Source organism: Botrytis cinerea, chromosome 12 (genome assembly GCF_000143535.2).
Source record: "Botrytis cinerea B05.10 chromosome 12, complete sequence".
In the NCBI taxonomy this organism is placed as follows: domain Eukaryota; kingdom Fungi; phylum Ascomycota; class Leotiomycetes; order Helotiales; family Sclerotiniaceae; genus Botrytis; species Botrytis cinerea.
In genome coordinates, this window is record NC_037321.1 from 1,652,989 (window position 1) to 1,673,833 (window position 20,845).

At 42.2% G+C, this 20,845-nt stretch overlaps 6 protein-coding genes across 9 annotated transcripts; 2 read left to right on the forward strand and 4 right to left on the reverse strand.

Annotated features, from left to right (window-relative positions):
* Positions 1-362: 362 nt before the first annotated feature.
* On the reverse strand, positions 363-2,943 carry BCIN_12g04880 (hypothetical protein). The gene is made up of 4 exons (XM_001553847.2): positions 2,324-2,943; positions 2,013-2,213; positions 1,536-1,929; positions 363-1,285 (listed from the first exon to the last, which is right to left on the reverse strand). Exons 1-4 carry the CDS (start codon positions 2,367-2,369, stop codon positions 583-585), a joined length of 1,344 nt encoding a protein of 447 aa, XP_001553897.1. The 5' UTR covers positions 2,370-2,943; the 3' UTR covers positions 363-582.
* A 362-nt stretch (positions 2,944-3,305) lies between these two features.
* Positions 3,306-6,190, reverse strand: BCIN_12g04890 (hypothetical protein). 2 transcript variants are annotated; one of them, XM_024696470.1, is made up of 4 exons: positions 5,842-6,190; positions 5,768-5,783; positions 5,162-5,691; positions 3,306-5,110 (listed from the first exon to the last, which is right to left on the reverse strand). In XM_024696470.1, the coding sequence occupies exons 1-4, from the start codon at positions 5,968-5,970 to the stop codon at positions 3,575-3,577; spliced, it is 2,211 nt and encodes a 736-aa protein (XP_024552280.1). In that variant the 5' UTR covers positions 5,971-6,190; the 3' UTR covers positions 3,306-3,574. The 2 variants fall into 2 exon arrangements, with proteins under 2 accessions (XP_024552280.1, XP_024552281.1); XM_024696471.1 differs by having other exon boundaries at positions 5,162-5,783.
* A 498-nt stretch (positions 6,191-6,688) lies between these two features.
* Positions 6,689-8,299, reverse strand: BCIN_12g04900 (hypothetical protein). 2 transcript variants are annotated; one of them, XM_024696472.1, is made up of 2 exons: positions 8,172-8,299; positions 6,689-8,097 (listed from the first exon to the last, which is right to left on the reverse strand). In XM_024696472.1, the coding sequence occupies exons 1-2, from the start codon at positions 8,266-8,268 to the stop codon at positions 6,842-6,844; spliced, it is 1,353 nt and encodes a 450-aa protein (XP_024552282.1). In that variant the 5' UTR covers positions 8,269-8,299; the 3' UTR covers positions 6,689-6,841. The 2 variants fall into 2 exon arrangements, with proteins under 2 accessions (XP_024552282.1, XP_001553895.1); XM_001553845.2 differs by having other exon boundaries at positions 6,689-8,299.
* Positions 8,300-9,630: 1,331 nt separating this feature from the next.
* Positions 9,631-10,811, forward strand: BCIN_12g04910 (hypothetical protein). Of its 2 annotated transcripts, XM_024696473.1 has the most exons (2): positions 9,631-10,170; positions 10,237-10,811. In XM_024696473.1, exons 1-2 carry the CDS (start codon positions 9,708-9,710, stop codon positions 10,680-10,682), a joined length of 909 nt encoding a protein of 302 aa, XP_024552283.1. In that variant the 5' UTR covers positions 9,631-9,707; the 3' UTR covers positions 10,683-10,811. The 2 variants fall into 2 exon arrangements, with proteins under 2 accessions (XP_024552283.1, XP_001553893.2); XM_001553843.2 differs by having other exon boundaries at positions 9,631-10,811.
* Positions 10,812-11,035: 224 nt separating this feature from the next.
* On the forward strand, positions 11,036-12,389 carry BCIN_12g04920 (hypothetical protein). Its single transcript, XM_024696474.1, has one exon. The coding sequence runs from the start codon at positions 11,223-11,225 to the stop codon at positions 12,099-12,101; it is 879 nt and encodes a 292-aa protein (XP_024552284.1). The 5' UTR covers positions 11,036-11,222; the 3' UTR covers positions 12,102-12,389.
* A 7,091-nt stretch (positions 12,390-19,480) lies between these two features.
* BCIN_12g04930 (hypothetical protein) lies at positions 19,481-20,276 on the reverse strand. Its single transcript, XM_001553838.2, has one exon. It carries the CDS (start codon positions 20,172-20,174, stop codon positions 19,509-19,511), a length of 666 nt encoding a protein of 221 aa, XP_001553888.1. The 5' UTR covers positions 20,175-20,276; the 3' UTR covers positions 19,481-19,508.
* Between the last annotated feature and the right edge of the window lie 569 nt (positions 20,277-20,845).

Here is a 20,845-nt window from a genome sequence, read left to right on the forward strand (position 1 = left end):
AACTACACAAAGGAAAAAGTGAAAAAAGAAGTAAAGTTTAAATAAATACAAGGGATGGATGAAATGGATGAGATGAGATGGGATGAGATAGGATAGGATAGATGAGTGATAAGTACTGAGTAATGATCTATTTTATTAGATCAGATTGGACTAAGTTAAGTTGAGTTGAGTTGAATTGGGTTATTTGATCTATGTGTGTGTGAATGTTGAATTTTGATAAATACTTATTAGAAGTTGGTGTGTTGGTTGGAAGTTTGTGTACTATATATACATATATATATATACTACGTAAAGAATGAGATGAGATGCGGTGAGATGAATAGTAGTAAAGTCAAATATATCAAGGTTATAATATAACTAACTGTAAGATTGATATATTTAACAATGTTTGGATTTATATCTAATGAGAGATAGCAAAGATACTAACCCGTTTTCAACAATCCAAATACCTCCAACATCTCCATACAAATGTACCAATCAGGCAAATCCACCTACGAAACTATACCTCTGTTATGATCCCCACAAGCCAGATACCACCATTCCCACATCCCCTCTCCCTGCTAAACACTAAACAACACCCCCTCAAACCTCTCTCTCCACCTCCTCCCAAAACTCTCCAAACCTCTCCCTCGCAATCCCCACACAATCAACTCCATAAACCATCTTCTGCACCTCAGCATCCGCCCACTTATCCGGGACATCTTTCGACCTCCCCTCCCTCAAATCCCTAAACATTCGATCCCTCTCCTCCTTCATCTTTCCCTCTCCCAAATGCAGACTCCTCGCGCTGGCCGCCGCCAACTCCACAATCTTCTCCGCTCTCTCTTTCCGAATCTTCTCATACACCCTCAACGCTCTATTCACACTCTCCCTCGTTGCATCCTTCAATTTCCCCAAACAAACAGCCACCACCGCACCATCTTCCACCGCCTGTGCAGCCCCCTGCGCTAAATGCGGAAGCGTAGGATGACACGCATCACCCACCAATGCCATGTTACCCCAAACCCACGTCGGCAACGGAGCATGCAGACGTAATTTCCACTCGCAGACTTCACCATCAGGGACCAGATTCAACATGCGCCGAACTTTAGGATTGAAATCTTCAAAGACTTGTAACATGGTGGTTTTGGATCCTTTGGTGGTGTAGGTTTCCGAGGGGGAAATGGCGAAATTGATATCGGGTTGCGTGGTGGAGATGTTGTAGATGCGTTTGGAGGAGATGGGGTAGGCGATTATGTGGCGACGTTCGCCAATCCAACGGGAGACGCCGGATGTGTTGATTAATCTAGGAGGTGGTGAGTAGATGATGGACAAGATGGATGATTCTGGGCAGTAACAAATCAATGCGAGAATTTTAGGAAACGATATGAGAAAAGACAACAGAAGGGGAAGAAGTCATGTTTCGGATGATATCCAGACATCACCCCGAGTCATCTTAACCATTGAGTTATCCCAACTCAACAAATAGGGAAAAAATGACTAAAATAGTCCAAAGAGAAGAAGACAAAAGAACTCCAAAAACAAAATAAACTTACTCCAAAAGTTCCGGATCATCCTCCATCTGTTCTCTCGTGAGTAAAATCCTATAAGCCGCCTGGTCCGAATCCACCACTTTAGCATCTACCCCCAAATCCCTCAACATCTTCTCCCTAATCCTCGATTTAATCCCATCACAAGCCAGCAAAATATCACATTCCACTCTTTTCTTTTCTCCCCCTCTCGAAGAAATCGTAAACGAGGGTCTCGGGGAAAAATCATGCACTTCATGAACACTAGTTCCGAAGTGAAATTTCAAGTCCGGATACTGTTTACATCCATTATAAAGACCCTGAGTAAGAGAATGTCGATGGCCAACCATATGCGGATACCCATATTCTTCTTGAATATATCCTAATTGAACCGAACCCAATTCTTCATCCGTTGACCCTTCTACGATTCCCTCTCATTAGTAAACTCCAAACCCATCCTAGGCAAAAAGCAAAAAAAAAAAAAACCCCCCCAAACCAACTAACCTCTAATACTCGTTCTCTTCAATTCCACCGCCTCCCTTTCAATATCCTTCCAAACCCCCAACCCATCCAAAATCCTCGACATATTAGGCGCGAGTTGAATTCCCGCCCCCACAAAACCCAGATCCGAAGCCGTCTCAAAGACTTCCACATTTTTAAATCCTTCTTTTTTCAAAGCCAACGCGGATGTCAGACCTGCCATTCCTACAATGCATATTGAATAAGCTTTCCATATGACGAAAGCAGTGTAACGACACCTTGAAACCATGCACGAAGCGAATGAAAATTGACAGAGAGATAAATAATACACATACCTGCACCGATAATGCATATCTTCAAATGTTGCTTCGGGTCGTCCATCTTTGTATGTGTAAAGTTGACAAGAAGAATCTTTTCTAAATTCCGCTTTTGGTTGTATAAGTCTCACTCTCGACAGACCATAAAGATACCTAGATGCTCCAATATTTCCTCAAACTAGTCACAAAGCTTCAGGAAAGGTATCAAAATATACAAAATGATCATCAAGCAAAAAAGAATATCTCAATATCTCAATACAACAACAATAACATTCAAGAACCCAATCCGATCCACGCGCCGATATCGTCTTGATTCACGCGATTCTTCTCCCGTTTCGATATCCCGAAGTTTCGCAAGACCCAACCAAGATCGTATGATCTGATAGTACGCACGTAGTACATCCCCGCTGAATAATCAAGATCCATTCATCGAGATTACATAGGTAAGGCTGATATGTCACCTTCCCCTTCCTCTCCCTCTCCCTCTCCCTCTCCCTCTCCCTCAAACACCAAGTACTACAATATCCATACTTTCCCTAGCAGCCTTGTCAAGTGAGGGGAAATGCGTGTCTGAAAAAGTATAAAGTAATAAGTAATGGGATGCTCATGCAAATCCGTAAAAATAGGTCTGAGCCGCCAATGATGATAGGTTGGACAGAAATGGGAACAATCTAGATTCCTTATGGAAATAGATCTTGAGAGAACGAAGGAAGGTGTCATGATTTGTGGAGAAGGAGGGGTAAGAATATCACGGGACTAGATCTTTCTGCTGATTTATCATCATTGCTTCTGTCGCCAAGTTCCGTTCATTCATTGAGGGGCACTAAATAAGCGAGTGGAGCACTAATACGCTTTGGATTTAAAACGCCGCTATATGGTTACCCTTGCGCGCCATGACAATTCTTCATTATTCAAGTGTGGGGATTTGAAGTAAAAACGTTTGATCGTCCAACTTTTGTAGAAGGTAGATAGATACAGTAAATGCTGTCTATGATGGATGTGACGAGGTTTATCCTCGATATACAAGCAACAGTATGATTTATTTCTTGAGATTGACAATGATGAAAACTACTCCGCATATTATAACTCATTACGCCGACTGAAACTAAAAGTGGTCATGTACACCAACATTCCATCAAGGACTAACCTCCGAGTGCCTCCCATCCAAACCCATTTTGCATCAAACGCAAGTCTGATTAATCACATAACGCCCTGCTCCGCACATTTCCATAAATCATAAATCATTTATACACATACCCATATCCTAACTCAATGGCAAAGTGTATTCCATTGATCCAAGATATCCTCCATATCGAATGCAATGCCCCATTGTGAACACAAGCATTTAAATAGCTTCTGCATAGAATTGAGTTCGTAAAGAAGATTTTTCGTTGTCCCCATTGCCCTAAAAAATGAGTTTTCCCCTCGAAGATATAATGCTGTTTCTGATTGATTCGTACATCCTGGTTGAGTTGAAGAAGTTCCAGGTTCGTTGGTCGCCAAAACAGTTTGCCAGTCCACAATATTTGGTACATTGACTGCACCCTGGCCAGCCAGTGAAAATACACAATAGACTGTTGCTGAAGCAAATAACGAACTTGGAATATGTATGACATGTGCTCTACCTCTTGGTAATTGTTCTACAATTTCCTGGATTGCAATGGCGTGTAAGAGAGCTTTCCGTGCTTCTTCCGTACTGGCCCAACTTATCAAATCTTGTTCCGGTTTCATGATATTCTTTCCACCACAAACATGTTGAACGATACCATAACGAGAACAAATAGATCTGCAAAGTAATGATGAATCTTTACAAGCATCTAGGCAAATAGTATGCCACCTTAGTAGAAGTTCAAGTCGTTCGGAATGTGAAAGATTTGGGCTCATTGATATAGCTTCAAATGAGTGACTCAGAGCTTTTCGTAATTCGAATTTTGTAGGTACCCCGACTGTAGAAAGATCATCGGAATCGCAATCTGAAACCAAGGATTGAAGGCCTTCTAGAATGACTCGAAGAGAAAATGCCGAGAAGGCATGAAAACTAGTAAGAGGTTGACTAGCCGGAGCAAACAATGATCGTATAATACTTCGAAAAGAATATTGTAAGGGTTCTTGAGATCTCATGTGATTAAGCCACTCATTTGCAGTAGTAGCTTCGAATGCTGTTTCACTACTAGGTAAACCCAATTGATTGGCAGCATGTCGAACTGATGGTGTTTCCCCAGACATTCGGGATATTAAGCCGTCCAATACGTAATGACCTAATAACGCACGTTGTTGAATTTCTTTGGCTGCCCAAACTTTCCAAGCTCTATTCTTTTCTTCGTCGGTAGAATTTTGGTTTGGTAAGTTGCTCCTTGAATATGGCTCGCTATCAGATAATGCGCATTGTCTTGCCCAAAAAAATCCCAGAGCATGGAATGCTTGACTTGTAGTGCGAATAACTCGATTTCTTGAAAGGGCGCCGTAGATTTGAGCAAGTAGAGCCGTGACCACTAATTGTACTCCCTGACAACTATCGTACGGACCTTGATGAGTGATTAATGTTTCCCAAGATGTTGCAACGGCTACATGGGCAAGCCTCCATAAAGCTTCGCCTTTCGCAACTGAATCTTTGGGCCCAAGATATAAAGAACCGATAGCCATGGCATTGAGAAGTAAAGGTTGAGTGCATTCTCGAAAGACGAATGTTGATCGATGTAATACTGGAAATGTAGGTATGAATCTTACAAAAAACATATGTAAACATTCATCCAGGAAAACTGACGTAAGAGACGTAGCTTCAACAGCAGCCGTAACAGTTGATGACTGTATATTTTAATGAGTATGTAATTTATTTAGAGAGGCAGGAAAACTTACCAGACTAGTGACCATCTCACTAACATTATGCACCGCTTGATGACTTTCTCCCACCGGAATTGACCCAATCGAGCCCTTCTCCTGAAATGGACCTGGTATACCAAAACTACCGTTATTTATGTGTGATCGAGTTGTAATAGGTACAGGTAATATTCCAATTGGCATTTGCCAAGAATTCGTTGGATCGGAAGACATCAAAGTTTCGAACAGATCTTCCGAATCTGGCCATATCAATTCAAAATCGAGATCTTCGGTCGAAGAAGGTGTATTTCCAATGATAGAATGGCCAGTACCTCTATCCTCCATATTTCCTTGTTGTGTTCGTGGTGTCTCAACTTGTAAGTTTGAATCCATCGCGGGTAACATATTTGTCGGTATGCTTGATTGCGAAACCAAACTCGAAGGTGGTGAAGGATAATTGGGATAATTGCTTTCTCTCCGAGTATGTAATCTTTCATGGCGAGCAAGGGAATCTTGTCTTGCAAATGGTCGTCTGCATTCTTTGCATACGAAAGGTCGAGATCCAGTATCTTTTTGCATCACTGGATTAGCTTGCGATTCATGTTGATGAAGAGGCATTCGAATGGGAGAGGGATTTCTTCTTACGACTTCTTTCGTGTCTCTATAATTAATGATTAGTGAGTGTAAGTTGTACATCTTGAAGATACTGTGGTGCTAACCCTCAAATGCTCGCCTTTGGAGAAACTCTTTTGACAAAATCTACAATCCAAGCCGGTGTATTTTCTCGGTGTGGGTGCAGAGGTGGGAGTGGGCGTGACTGTTGTCGTGGGTTGCCTTGGAGATTCCATGATGACTGGAATAGGTGTATGATTGATTGTATGATTGATTGTATGGTTGAGGTGTTGGCTTTGACTTGCCTCACTTGAGTTGTGAGGTTATCTATCGATCGGATGTTTTTCCGTCGCGATAGGACAATTGACGTGTAAAGAAGGTAGTATCGAATGGTTAGCTCTCCTGGGAATGGTAGGTGATGCAGCATTAATTAACTACTTAGAAAACACAAGTCCCAACGACGTAAGCCTTCTGGGGTACTTGGGGGATTGGGGTATATCTATCTATGCTCAAGGAATTCCAAAATGCATACTCGGACTTCGTACATATTATATTGCCTTGCCTTGCCTTACCTTGCCTTACCTTGCCTTGCCTCCACCTCTCTCCTGCAAAGAATCCCCGCACGAATTTTCGGCACCGACTAGACAAGACAAGCACAGGGGGCAGTAAGATCGCTTCGCATTGACCCTGGTGGCCGTTTTGACCAACATGCTGATTCCAGATTGATCATATGTCACTATTTCTCTATTCATGATGATCCCGATTGCCATTTGAATACATCCTCATCTTTCCTCGAGTATGTTAGAACGATCGAATTCCAGACTTGGTTACATACAGTTCATGAACTAGATGTAAATCTCATCCATCGTCCGTCTCTGTTGTTAGGTGGAAGAAGATTGGGAAAAGCTAGGTCATGTAATTGAAAGTTTGACGAAGAAAAGAAGAGTCCCATTTTGTCATTCCATCTACCAATATTTAATTCACAGCCTCAAGAAACGCCTCAAAGATCCCATGCTGCCACATTGAGCCAAAATCCATCCCATCCCTTTCAAATAAACCCTTTCTCTCTCCTCTCCGGCATTTACCGAAAACATCTACCTACTCAATTCAATGCCGTCCTTGTTGATCAACCCACTCTTGTACATCTGCCTCGAAGTCCGCACTGTACAACCAGCTCAACTCAAATGGCTCTCTCTTCTGGTCTGCCGAATTTCCCGGCAAACGTCTCAAATCAATTTGTTGATTCAATTCCAAAACCTTGCCAACTCTCTTTTGTCGATATTCTTGCCAGAATGAAAGTGCATTCTGGGTATCTCCCTTGTCCGACTTTGCAAGTAGCAATGCAAAGATATAAACGTCTTCAAATGCTTGGTTGATACCTTGGCCTGCAGAGGGAGGAATTGCATGAGCCGCATCGCCAAGAATAACCACACGTCGATTCTCAGATACCCAGTTATCGAGTTTTGGAACGATATAGAATGGCCAAACATTAATCTTGTCGTGGGAAATCTTAGAAACAGCGTTGTGGACGATCTCTGGGAATAGATCATTGTTGCTTTGCAAGAATTTTACACTTTCTTCCTTGTTGCTAGACAGATCATTCCATCCGGCTCTATCTTTCTCTTCAATGCGTAATTGTTTTCCAATCAATACTTCGGATCCATCTTCCTGCTGAGGAGCAATCACAAATGCACCCTTTGGGGACATTATAGTGACAGGAATATGATATCCCTCCGGAAGTTGTAATTGAGATGTTGGTACAGCTGCTGTGATTCCAACCATTCCCGTGAACTTGGTCTCCAAATCAGGATAGAGATAGCGACGAACAGTAGAATGAATACCATCAGCTCCAATGAGAAGAGGCGCAGTACCAGTCGTACCATCAGTGAATTCCCATTCAACCTGTTTGTCGGTTTCCGAAGTGATGTGTGAGAATTTCTTGCCAAAAGTAATGGGGATATCTTGTTCCTTGAACATTTCAAGTAATTCAGTAATGAGAATGTGTCTGTAGATTCGAAGCGCTGGGAAACCATATTTCTCCTCGGAACCAAATTCTTGAATCTCTACCAATTTCCCATCTCCGGCGGTGCGATACTCGAGGTTATCAAAATTGTAACCCTTGTGACGAAGTCTATCATAGACGTTGAGGGCTTTCAAAATTTTGAGAGCATTTGGAGAAAGCATGACGGCACCTCCGATATTCAAAGGTGCCGGTCGACTTTCGTAAACACGACATTGTATATTGTTTTGTTGGAGGGCGAGAGCGAGAGTCAAACCGGATAATCCTGATCCGATGATGGCGACTTCTTTAGAGGATGGTGCAGACATTTTGATTGGCGGGATGCAGAGAATGTTGGTAAAGTCTTTGAAGTGAGTTAGTTGCGTGGTTTTTGAGGTTATTGATCTTTAAATGAAAGCTGTGTGGACAATATGATACCTTTGGAATGAAGGATATTCACTTGATATATATCTTCTTTCAATCTGTTGGTGATCCGTCGGCTCACAATATGACCATTCAATGGTATGATATTCATTCACCGAATCATGCACTGCCAGATTAAATCCTCGTGTAAGAATTCCATCCTACATTCTTGCTGGTTCCTGCATCATCGTGTAAGATTTTTGGACTTTCGGATCCGAGCCGGACTGGTTGTGCGACAGTGAGCATTTCGGCTTGTTGGTCAATTACGTACATCTAATCCCCGGTGTCTTATGTCCGAACGGCATTTTCATTTGCGCACAAGTCCACCGGTTTGTTCGTCTCACGCACTCAAGAGTATATTCTTAACACCGGTTTGTTTGCTTATGAATTTATTTCTGCAATGCAGTGGTCCGATATATTCAAACATACTGGGCTCTTCCATCTAACTTTGTTCCCTTGTGTATAAATAAATAAAAAATAGGCCATCATGGCATGTAGGCGTTTCCAATCGCCCAGACATCCTGTTGACAGTGAGAGATTCTTGATTATCTTCGGTATATTTGATACTTAAATTTCATTCACAGCGTCAAGCCGTCCATAATCACCAAACATCATGTCAGATAGACCAAGAAGCACGCAACCACGACACGATCTGGGCCAAAGAACTCTTCCAAGACAGTCGGCTATCCATTCAGACATAGCTACCAAGATGTAAGGATAGAAGAAGAGACCTCGCCACTCCTGCTTTATTTGAACCAAGAGCGGTGGAGGATAAAATCAACTGCCCTCACATCTTCAGGTAAATATCAGAAACGAAACAGGCCATCAAAGAGCTTCCATCCGGCATTAGTTCGTGAAACGATACTCGCAATCAGACCAGCATTCGATTGAAAGTTTCATGATCTGAGAAAACAACAAAAGGATGTAAAAGGCAATCCCAAAGTTCAAATCCGGCTCATACATCAAAACTATTGCGATGAGGTTCTACAACAGCAATACCAATCTGCGTATACTGGAAGATCGAGATATTACCCACAAATAGCAACGAAGTGAAGAAGAGGCGCCAAATTCCAAATATATATTGATATCCTCAAGAGTGTATGAGGCGAAGCTACGTCGCCATAATATTTGGTCTTCATAAGGCCAAATCATCAGTCCGAAAATGAGATGAGTCTATCTCAACCCTTCATCAAGCAGCCCCTAATACAAAACATGATAGACATGAATAGATCAGGTAAGATGGAGTCTATTTTCGCAAAATAGCAAGAGAGCAAGAGATTAGACGAATTATGTCATTCCGACCTGCAATTTCAACAATTGATCGCTTCTTGATTCGCTATAGCCTTTCCAGACTTTCAACTCAATTGAAAGATTCGATGGTTTTAGATGAATCAACTACTCCTTAAATCATCCGTACAAAACATTAAAGAAAGGTCTTGCTGTCCCACAAATTCAAAACCGTCGCTTTCTCCTTGAACCGCATCTCACCCGGTATTTCACGAGGAATGCGAAAAGGTTCCGGAAGAAAGTTACGCTGCTGACTACTTTCCTATGAAATGCAGTCAGGTGAACGAAAGACAAGTCAGAGATGATCATAGTCAATATCATTTAAATAGAGACTTTTTCTTCGACAGATGGACGATAATCCTAATATCTTCCTTCCTTCCTCCATCTTTATTCACATCCGCCTGTCAAAAAACACCTTCCCCCGCCCCCCTTACCCCATCCAACGCACAAGCAATCAAAATGTCCAAACCAACACTCGTATTTGTTCCTGGGGCATGGCACCGTGCCGAAATCTGGGAGAAAGTGACTTCACTCCTAGAACAACAGCAACAACCATACAAATGTATCCCCATAGAACTCCCCTCGACAGGCGGAGACGCCACGATAGGTATCAACGACGACATCACAGCGGTACGAAACGTGATATTGTCCGAGACCAAACACGGACGCGATGTGATACTAGTTGTGCATTCGTACGGCGGGGCCGTCGGTCAAAGTGCAGTCAAAGGTCTCACGCGTCGCTACCCAGATGATCTCTCATCCGCCGATGAGAAGCCAACTGACCATGTGATAGGACTCATTATGACCGCATGCGGATTCGCACAAATGGGATCAAGTTTTCTCGATGCGATTGGTGGGAGTCCTCCACCACTATGGAGATTCGACGATAGCGGATTTGCGGTATTACAACTTCCGGCGCGAGAATCGTTTTATCATGATCTGACGGAAGGAGAAGGTGAGTATTGGGTGAGCAGGTTGAGGAAACAGTCACAGAGGGTTTTGAAGGAGGGCGGGGAGTGGGTGTATGATGGGTGGATGGATGTGCCGGTTTGGTATTTGATGACGATGGATGATAGGACGTTTCCGGTTGAGGCGCAAGAGATTTTTGCGAAGATGGCGAGGGGTGCCGGGGCTAATGTCACGGTTAGAGAGGTTGTGAGTAGTCATTCGCCGATGCTGAGTCGACCGAAAGAGACGATGGAATTTATTGTAGAAGCGGCGGTTTCACTGGCTCAATGATTTGATGGATCTTCGGTCGGCAGGCTGTTACTGCGTTTTCGAAACGATGGGAAAAGAATTGTCATATTGTAGTGGTAAAAATCTCAGCTTGATTCACCAAAAATACTTCAATACTTGAATCGTTTCTCATTGTCTCAATGTGTCATACACAATGCCTTTCATTCTGATGCTCATCACTACCAAATAGCCTAGCACATTCAAAACACATCGAAGCCTTTAGGAACGAATGAAACCGACAATAAAAGGCCGAGCCATGCAACAAAATCGTAACGGTTTGCAAGAAATGTGTCCGTTGGAAAATCACGTGTGCCATTTAGTCTAAGTCGACACTACGAAAGTAGCTCCAGAACTAAGGAGGGTTTACGATGATAAACCTACACAATAACGAGGGATATACTCTAAAAATATTTGTATATACTAGTACTCCATACCTTGAAATCCACAAATTCCAAACAACTATAAGAAAAACTTCCATCACACTCTACAAAACTCTCAACGATAACTTATAATCACATACCAACCTCCAATACTCTACTCACCATGTCCAGAATTCCTACACGAGCGATGATTATCTCCGACGCTCACGAACATTCTCTCAATAGAGCGAACATGCCCGAGGTTGACGTTCTCCTCCATACTGGCGATTCAACTAATTTTGGCGAATTGGAGGCCTTGAAAGACTCTTTCAAGATGATGAGCACTATTGAAGCCGAGTTAAAATTAGTTATTGCTGGAAATCATGACATAACTCTTGATAAGCAAAATAGGGCAGAAAACATGTCTGACGATGAATATTCGGAGTATCACCAGTCTGCCCTCGACATCATGACGGGTCAATCAGCGAAAGACGCCAGGGTTACTTATCTTACGGAAGGTACCCGTACGTTCTCACTTAAGAATAGTGCTAAATTCACAGTATATGCCTCACCCTACACTTGTGGGTCCATGGGCTTTCAATATAAGATAAACGAAGATCGCTTCAACAACGCAACTCAAGTCGCCCCAGGCCAAATTTCAATTGCCACCAATCCTATCCCCGAAGGTGTCGATATCGTCATGACTCATGGTCCTCCACATACGATACTCGACCAAGTTGATGGCTCTCACAAAGGCCGTCGTAACCTCCTTCGTGCAGTCGGCCGCGTTCGGCCACTGATGCACTGCTTTGGACACATTCATGAAGGAAGCGGTGCAAATCTTGTAACATGGAAACCTGATGGTAGCGTAAAGGACCCATCATCAGCTACACCGATGGAGACAGAACAAATCAACGAGTATCCGTATACAAATGTGTGGCCAATCCAATCTGGAAAGCAAACTCTCATGGTAAATACGGCAATCATGATGAACACTGCGAAGGGAATGCGTCCAAATTACAAGCCCTTCGTAGTATCACTCGATCTGCCTTGCCACCATTGATTTTATATCTAGTCTTGTCTTTGTCTCTGTATTCCGATGATTTGTGCTAGGTTTGGAAAACTGTAGTCCCGGCGCTTGTGGAAATGTGTTATGGAACTTCGAAATTGTTGATTGCGCAGTTAGCAAATCTTACCTACCTTGACGTATTTAATTGTATGTTTAACTCCAGTCGTAATGGTATTTTTATAACATTTTCGTCTCCGAAACCCCAGAATTGAATCAAGTGGTTTACACCCATGGCCAGTGGTGAACGAAAGTAGTTTCAATATACGGTGCCATGATCCTCCAAGACGTTCCCTCTGGTTCCTTGCGTACTTGTTCAATTTGAAGCTTCCTCCTAAGGAAAACGCATGCGATTTTCAATCTCAATCGATGCCTTGCGCATATATTGTGGTTAAATCGAAACGTATTTTTGACTCTGGAAGCTTCTTTGAAGTGCAGAGAGTACGGAACCAGCGATGGAAATGAACATCTTGGATTGTAGCAGGCATTGTAGTCTTAGATATACAGCACTTTGTATCTTGGGTATAATAAAACTTGTCGAGATTTGGGTACCTGTGTTGTATTCAAATTTGATCGCAAAGTATGGCTTCCTTCAAAGCGATGCCTTTCCCCCATATTCATAGTAGGCGTAGGTCGAATGCGCGTGTCCATTTTCTACCGCTGGGCGCAGGAATCCAATTCCTCCAATCCAATCTTTACCAGTGTAAAATCTGCTCCTTCTTAGTTACATAACCGCTTCAGAGGTGGCTTGTTGGTCGGGGGTTCAATTTGCCAATGGTATACTAAACCATACAGTTAGAGTCGGATAAGCAGCAAGATTGTGCCTTGTCGCACAAATGAAGTGTATAGCAGACCTTGTATAAAATACATGATCACTCTGCAAGTTCCCATCTTGCCTGTCTCCGGGCAATCAACTGAAAATAGTAGTCGTGAGACTCAAAAGTGTCTGCGACACAGACAGTAGTGAGAGCCCGCGGAGAATTGTCGCTAGATTCTCTACGCATCAGAAATAATATATTTTTGCTTTGATTTAACAATTTGCTTGAGAAGGTTGTGTAGTGGCATTTACCATGATAGGTGTAATTTTTCTAGCAGCAAATCCCCAATTGTGATCCTTCTTGGCCCAAAAACAACGAATATATTCACTTCTCTTCAACCATTCCTCTCTCATGTATTGTGGATTGAACTGCTGGTAGCAAGTTACCGGCGCATACACAATAAAAGAATGTAATCTTTGCCGCAGGTGTTTTTCGATACTAATAAAGAGGCTTGTTGTTGCGATCAATCCATAGATTCGTGTGCGCGAGAAATAAATAGATAGCTTGCAGGACAAGTGCTTGTTTTGAGCTTCTGGATTTCGAGGTGGTGTCACACTCTCGGTCGCGAGGCTCTCTTTTTTCATGGCATAACAACACCTTTCAGTATTGTTGATCGAAATTGAGATATTCATAAAGTAGATCTTGTTCTCGTTCCCTCTTGTGCCCGCCAGTAACTTTGGAGATCGCCTGCGGGTAGAATCCGAATCACCAGAATTCGTGCTAACATCACTGCAAACCAAATTTCCCGTAGAAGGCGTCTTAAAAGACCTGGCGCATATAACTGTAGTTGAACTGAATCTATGTTCGAATTTTCAGAGTCTTAGCACCATTGTCGATGTTGTAATCTTAAATTCCATTTTCGCTGATGTTGAAAGTCGTCAAAATGGTTGTCGCACAGTAGCCCAACGAAACGGCGATCTTAATAACTCCAAAACTTGATCTTAGAACTTGACTAAAGTTCGTCATAATACTAAGAGGTATCTCTCCAAGGTATATTAAAAGTTTTAAGAACTTCTACCGCGCGGAAGTCTCAAAATCCCCAAATGAATGTTTTTGAAGTATTTTTTGACCAATAGCAGGCCTTCCACGTGATGAGTTTTGACTGACAAAACGTTTTGTTGCACGTCTATGGGCCTTTCTGAAATTGGGGCTTTTTGGAAAAATTACAATTTTTTTGCAGATTTACACGGCTCTCGATTGCGCAAATTCAGGAAAACTATCGACGTTCAAATCTGACAAGAATTGGTCGTGGTGTAGATGGTTTTCGTTTTTGATGGTTTTGACGTTGGGTCGTTTACTTCCTCCCAAATTCTTCGTCTGATATCACTTCAAATTCACTTTCATGACCCGATTCGGTCTTCCTCGGTATGATCTATCCCGTAAGGGTTTCAAGTTCGGGAATGGGTAAACTAATGTCGACGTCACTCATATCAAGACTCGCTGCCCAAGATACCACCCAAATTTCATCTGTTCAGACTTCACTCCTCTTAGGCAAGTGAATGCTTTGTTGTGGTCGAGGAGCTCTCGATTATTACAACCACTAGCATAATGAGTATATCCAGGTTATCACATTCTATCCTACATGCATGCCGTGCTTTATGTGCTTCAAATCTGTTCTCATGGCTACGATGTTTTGGCTTAGATAAATGAACCTAGGAATACAAATGCATGCACACACACACTCTCTCTCTCTGTTCTTGGATACTAAATACTTAAGGGTATTATTTGAATCATTCTAGGAAAAATCACCAAGGACCACAGTGTCACCTCCTGGATCAATTCGGTAGGAACAGTTCTCGCAATATCCTAAGGCTTAACCAGAGCGGGCTGTGCAAGAAGTACGAAATGTTCCTGCGAAGAAACCTGGAATGGAACAGACGTTGACCAAAGATCGAAGAGAATATTTGCCGTGAAGAACTGTCCAAGAAATCCGTGGTCGTCAAAAGGCTTATCAAGCCTACCTATATGCTTCAGGGCAGTCCAATGCGAGAAATCTCATGGTGGACTTCCTGTAATATATCCCTTTAGATTCGAAACATTATTGTACTGATGAATCGCATGTCCCGTTTCCCTTCTGTAGATAAATTTAAGTTGTGGATGTGAAATCTGTCGCCTACCACCTGAAGAGTGTCGTTTCAACTGTCGTTGTTGAGGACTACTAATTGTTGGAATGAAGGTGGTGACATTGTATCTTTGTTATTATCTATATTTTCGACTTCGAAGCATCACATTGTGAAGATCAGGTCGATGCTGATTGTTGTGCCACTGATTCAAATATGAAGAGCCAATCACCTGGTGTAGAGGCGGTAGAGAAGATCCTATGCCATCAGATGGAGCTTGATAGTGTGAAGTTGAAATCTGAATGGCCAAACCTCTCAATAAACACTTACTGTTAGAAACAACACTATCTGCTTCACTTAACTTATTTGTATGAGATTTTTTCCATCTCCAGCTCATTCATTAACAGAAATTTTCCACATTTCACAACCTCCAATACTTAATGCCTATTATCATTTGTCGCTGCTCGCAAAGACAAGTACATTTAAGTGCCGCGAGAGAGACACTGCTAATTCTCATAGAACCAAGAAGCGAAGCTTAAAACAAGTCAGGAGGAAATAGAGGTTTGTGACATCTTTTTTATTGTCTTTGATCTATATACAATACAAAATGGTCGAACTAACAGGATTTTGAAGTAATCTCGTTGAAGAAAAGAAAGGGCCTATAGACCTACCGGGCTAATGATGATTCCATGGAATCTGCAAATACACTACAGCCTATGGGCTTATATTTGATGAAAATGGTAACAAAAAGACTCTATAGAGTCAAACCTATACTTAGGTGGTGACTTACAAGCACAGAAACAATGGCCTATTGGCTAGAATATAATGAACATAGAAAAGAAAACATATGATGCCCGAACCTATAGGTTATAATATAGAGCAGTGAGTGAGATCCAATCAGACCATCTCATCTCTCCACAAAGCCATTGCCCTTGCGGGTGATTTTTGGTGGAGTGTTCATTCTCGTCTTCGCTGTCTTCTCCATGCGACGATGAAGAGTCCGAAGCTCGAGATTCGAGAATCACCGATTTCTTCAGGGACAATATCATATCTCTGTCCATTGAAATGATGCCATTTCGGGATTTGAAGGCCTTTCTTCTAGCATCATAGACCTTACGATATTCCTTAGTCGAAGATAGCAAGAGATCAATCTTGATACCGTCTTGTTCTTCGAGATATTGATTCCATGCATCGCCAATGGCTTCAAGATCCCGGTTGGAAACTCCCAACTGTATAGTCTTTGACTTAGTGAATCTGCCAACACAATCTTCGATATTTCCGAGAAATTAACAATGATCTGAAAATTAATCTAGAACTCTTTCATTGGACAATGTCTGAATTTCTGTGAACAAGTCAGAGTCCAATGAACCCTCGAGCTTCCCCAGAAGCCTGGATTTTCTCGAAGCATTTGTATAATACCCCGGGTCTTGGCGATATTGTTGACCTAACCTGTGCCATGTGGCCAGTTGGATGGCATGAAGAAGAAGTAAAATATTCCGATGAAAAATTGGACATATGACCGAGGAAGTTAATTCGGTGATGAAGTAATCGCTCCAGTTGGTGTTTGGAATCTTTGAACCATTGCTACCATTTATCTCATGATTGTCGAGATATCAACGCATTCTCCATGTGGAATCAATTCTTATGGTATAATGCTGTGGATCTCCAGACATCTTTTCCAAAGATCTTCTTCTACATTGGTCGTTCTTTGAAGAAATACTTCATCATCTGCAGACCACGATGATGGTGAATGAATTGATCGAATGGACCCAGTAGCATCGTTTAAGTCATCCGAATTGAATTGAGATTGAGCATTTGCTCGTTTTGATGTAAGTGCGCCATCGAAAGACGTGCTGGATGCCTTTCGACGTTTTCGATTTGGAGCTGGAGTTGGCGGCATCTTGTATCACCAAATTGATGATTTAGTTAAAAGTGTTATCAGCTGGTTATTTCACTGAGGAGAAGAATATTCAAGGACTTCCAGCTTCTTCTATCGTCCAAAAACTTTGGACAGAATAAATACTTGGAAATACTTCATCATCTTGGGATGGCGAGTCACTTTGATAAAGCGCTCGAATGCCTTCGAAAATGATACTTGGATACATCGTATCGAGGAGATATTTAACAGCGCAGCTTGTATCTTTGTCTTAACCATCGAAGTTGATACATGAGAGCTGTATACATGATGCTCTTCGTTATTATATCTGGTCTTGGTCATCAAATGGCCAGTTACGCCTAGATACTTATGATAACCTTGAGTGTTTGATTCTACTTTCAGACAATCAAATAACAAATTGTGTTCAGACATCTCGTACTACTCATGGACTCTTCTTACATGCATTCAAATCTCATAGGATGCTTGACTCAAGTTTAAAGTAAAGACAAACAGTAGGAAGTGGCACAATGCTATTGAGCCTGACAACACTGCTCATTGTCGAAGTCAAGTTTAAACAAGGAAAAGTATTACGAGGCCATGAAGACTGGGGATCTGATCATCTGTATCTATTGTCAAATAACGGCGAGCACCGGATTTTGTATCTTGGGCTATTTCGGTTGTTTCAAATGCTTTTGATACACATTGGAGCTTCTCTGTGACTATATTTACTACCTGATAGTCAAATAGACGGAAAGAGATATCAATACCATTCTGAATTCAGAGAAGACATCGGCATCACCGGATATTATCGGATACCACAAAGCTACCCGACTAATATGTTCGAATAACCACTCGACTAATTCTAATATAGCCGGACGGGTTTGTGTTTCCGAACGTTGTCTGAAAGTGAGATGGTATGGGTTGCGCAACCACACTTGCATTGCATGACTTCTCTTGGGCTGATGCTAACTGCTGTGTCAGTATATTTGCAATGAAGCCACATTATCAGAGGAGCCACCACAAGAACTTCTGGAATGTCATCAGTGTGAATATGGCATGACGTCTGCATGAACCAATCGGTGCTGCCGCTGTGCGACGGCTTGGAATAGGTTCAGAAGCCTATGCAATGTCCTTGCAAGTGGATATTTCCCGGTCAGCTTGAGAATCATCAGATGATAACCAAGCATTTAATCATTTGAGGATGTTTTACTAGTGATAATGGATGTTAGCCACAATCCTATGGCGTACTTAAAGTTTCGTCCTGCAGTTAGTCAAGGAGAGACAATCAACTGAAAGGATCTTTCACCGTTCACCGATGAAACTTGGCTGGTATGTACTTGATGAATGATATTAACCCAAAAATATATTCCGTAAAGATGCATATATTAGTGTTGCATTGGGTTGGTAAAAAATATGCCGTGTTGTGAGCACTTGGCACTTGGCAGATTACAAACAATATATATCCCAGTCATCCGATTGATCATCAACCAAAAGTCAGCTTACTCATATGTCAAATCTTCGGAAATTTTTGTCACATCACTCAAGGTGGCAAACAGAATGTCATCTTTTATATAAAAGAATCCTAGCTACAACGTTGCTTTGAGTGCCAAGATCTTTTCATCTTACCCCGCCTTCCTCGGTACTTGAGAAATTAACCCTTAAACTTGTAAGCGATAAATAAGCTTCTAGATCCATGCAAGACTTCTTTCGATGCTAATGTTACTATATTAAGACGTGCATTTACGATATGTTGTTGGATAAACTTATGTTATGGAACTAATTCTCGTTAAAATCCTTAAACGCCACGAGAGAAGCAATTTGAGACAACTAGCTCATCAGCTAGAGAAACACAGGCGATACACACTAATTCTAAGCATTCAAGGTCGTAAAAGGGGCAAACCTTATCATCATAGTCGGTGATTTTAGATACACAGCCGAATTACTACGGGCAGAGAATATACGGTCACTTCGAGGAGGCGGGACAAATTTGTATCACACAGAGAACAATAGATGACACATATGTCAAGAAAGCCAATAGTCAACTATTGACATACTAGTGTTATAGATCTAAGGTTTTGTAGAATTATAATAGCAATCGGGCAAGATACTATGAAGTATCACTTATGTTGTGTCCCAAGTCAACCATGTAGTACTTAGTTTCCGCAACGGATTACGACTAGAAATCATCTCTCTAACTTAAATAACCGGCTAATCTTCTCGAAACCAAAGGAACAAAAGTATATGCAACCACTGAAAATCATCAAAATCACAACCTAGAGGTCTTAACTGATTCACAAATCACTTTTTAGGCAGAAGAATAATCTCTAAAGTAGATAGGTATAAATTTCAAATAAGCTAATAATATACACAAACCTCCAAATCTAAAATATGAATCTCTAAAACCGCATCTCTAAACACCAAAAAATAAAAACGATCTGCGCGAGCAGTAAGATCTAAGCCGTCTAGAAAGAAAGCAAAGCAAGAAGGTATAAAAAGAAATCGCAAACTTCCTTCTCCCCAACAAACCGAGAATGAAAACCGACAAGCAACCCCCCAAAAATCAAGAATAAGACCCCCCCCCCTCACATATTCACTATAAAATACACCCTCCACCATACCGATTGAGCTTCATCAATCTAAATGCACCCATTTAGTAAGAGAAAGGCCCAATGAGATTCCCATGAGACTTTCCCTTGCTCGTCAAAATCGCACTGACATTCTTCATCGCACTCTCATGAAACTCCTGGAAATCGAAATCCACACTGAAACAAGCATAGATATTCCACAACCAACTGCTGGAGCTTGATCCAATGGCGTGCACATCCATGATGTCCCAAGTTCCTGCGAGAATCCCGGGCGCGCCAGTCGTCAAATTGAAATAGAAAGGCGCATCTGCCATTTGAAATTTCTGGTAGAATCCAGCATTGTTAGGATAGGTTTTCCACAGTGTGAGTTCTTCGGTGATGGGATAGACGCCGGCGCCGGGAATGCCGCCTAAGAGGTTGCGCTTTGCGCCGGGGGCGAAGCCGGTGCCGGTGACGGATTCGGGAGAGGTTCCGAACCAGGAGGTGGAGAGGAAATCACCGATGATGGATTGGAGATCGGAAACCGAGGCGGGGATTATGGCGATGGAGGTGGACACTTGATAGTAGGTGCCTGCTGGGCAGGAGCAGGGCTGAGGAGTTGGTCCGCAAGTGGGAAGTTTGGGTGGCGAGGGGGTGGGACGAGACTTGGATAAGGAGTCTACGGTGGTTGCAGCTGGTAAAGCTAGAGCAGAAGCAATGAGAGGGGTGATTGCGAGGATAGAGAAACGCATTTTGGTTATTGTATTGGTTGATATTTTGGTGGGAATTGTATGAAGGAGACTTGTAGAAGACTTTAAAGTGTTACTTGATTGTAGTGAATTCTGTTGGTAATCGGGAGATGGTCTTATTCTCAGTGATATCGTTGATACTTGAGATGATGATGCTGATGATGCTGATGATAATGAAAAGGAATTTGACATCTGGAAATCGAGATCTTCTTATACATTTTGGAACACAAGAATTTCCTAGCCACAAGCTGTGCCAATCTTCCTAAACCTCAAAACTTCACAGCATTAACTGGCAGCTCCGAAGAATCTTCCCTCAAGCTCAAAGCCCAGACGGCAGAGAATCCTACAATGAGATTTTCCATAACTGTGCCCCACGTGGATGACAGCGATGTGAGTCTGTGGAGTTCATCAAAATAGATCCTACAATTCCAAATCCTTGGTTCCATATCCCACTTTGGTCTCTTGCTGATAGCAAAGCCACCCTGAGTGCAGCTTAACAGGGGCTGAGATCTCGGTTTTCACGTGGATGACTGCACTTCTGATCGTACCTTACAGACTTCAACCCTTTCATTCGGTGCTGAATCCCAAATCCAAAAGCCAAGACTTCATCCACCCTGAAAGCCATGTGCTGTATAGGCTTTTACGTCGTAGTTTTACTCTAGTGGGCATCGTAG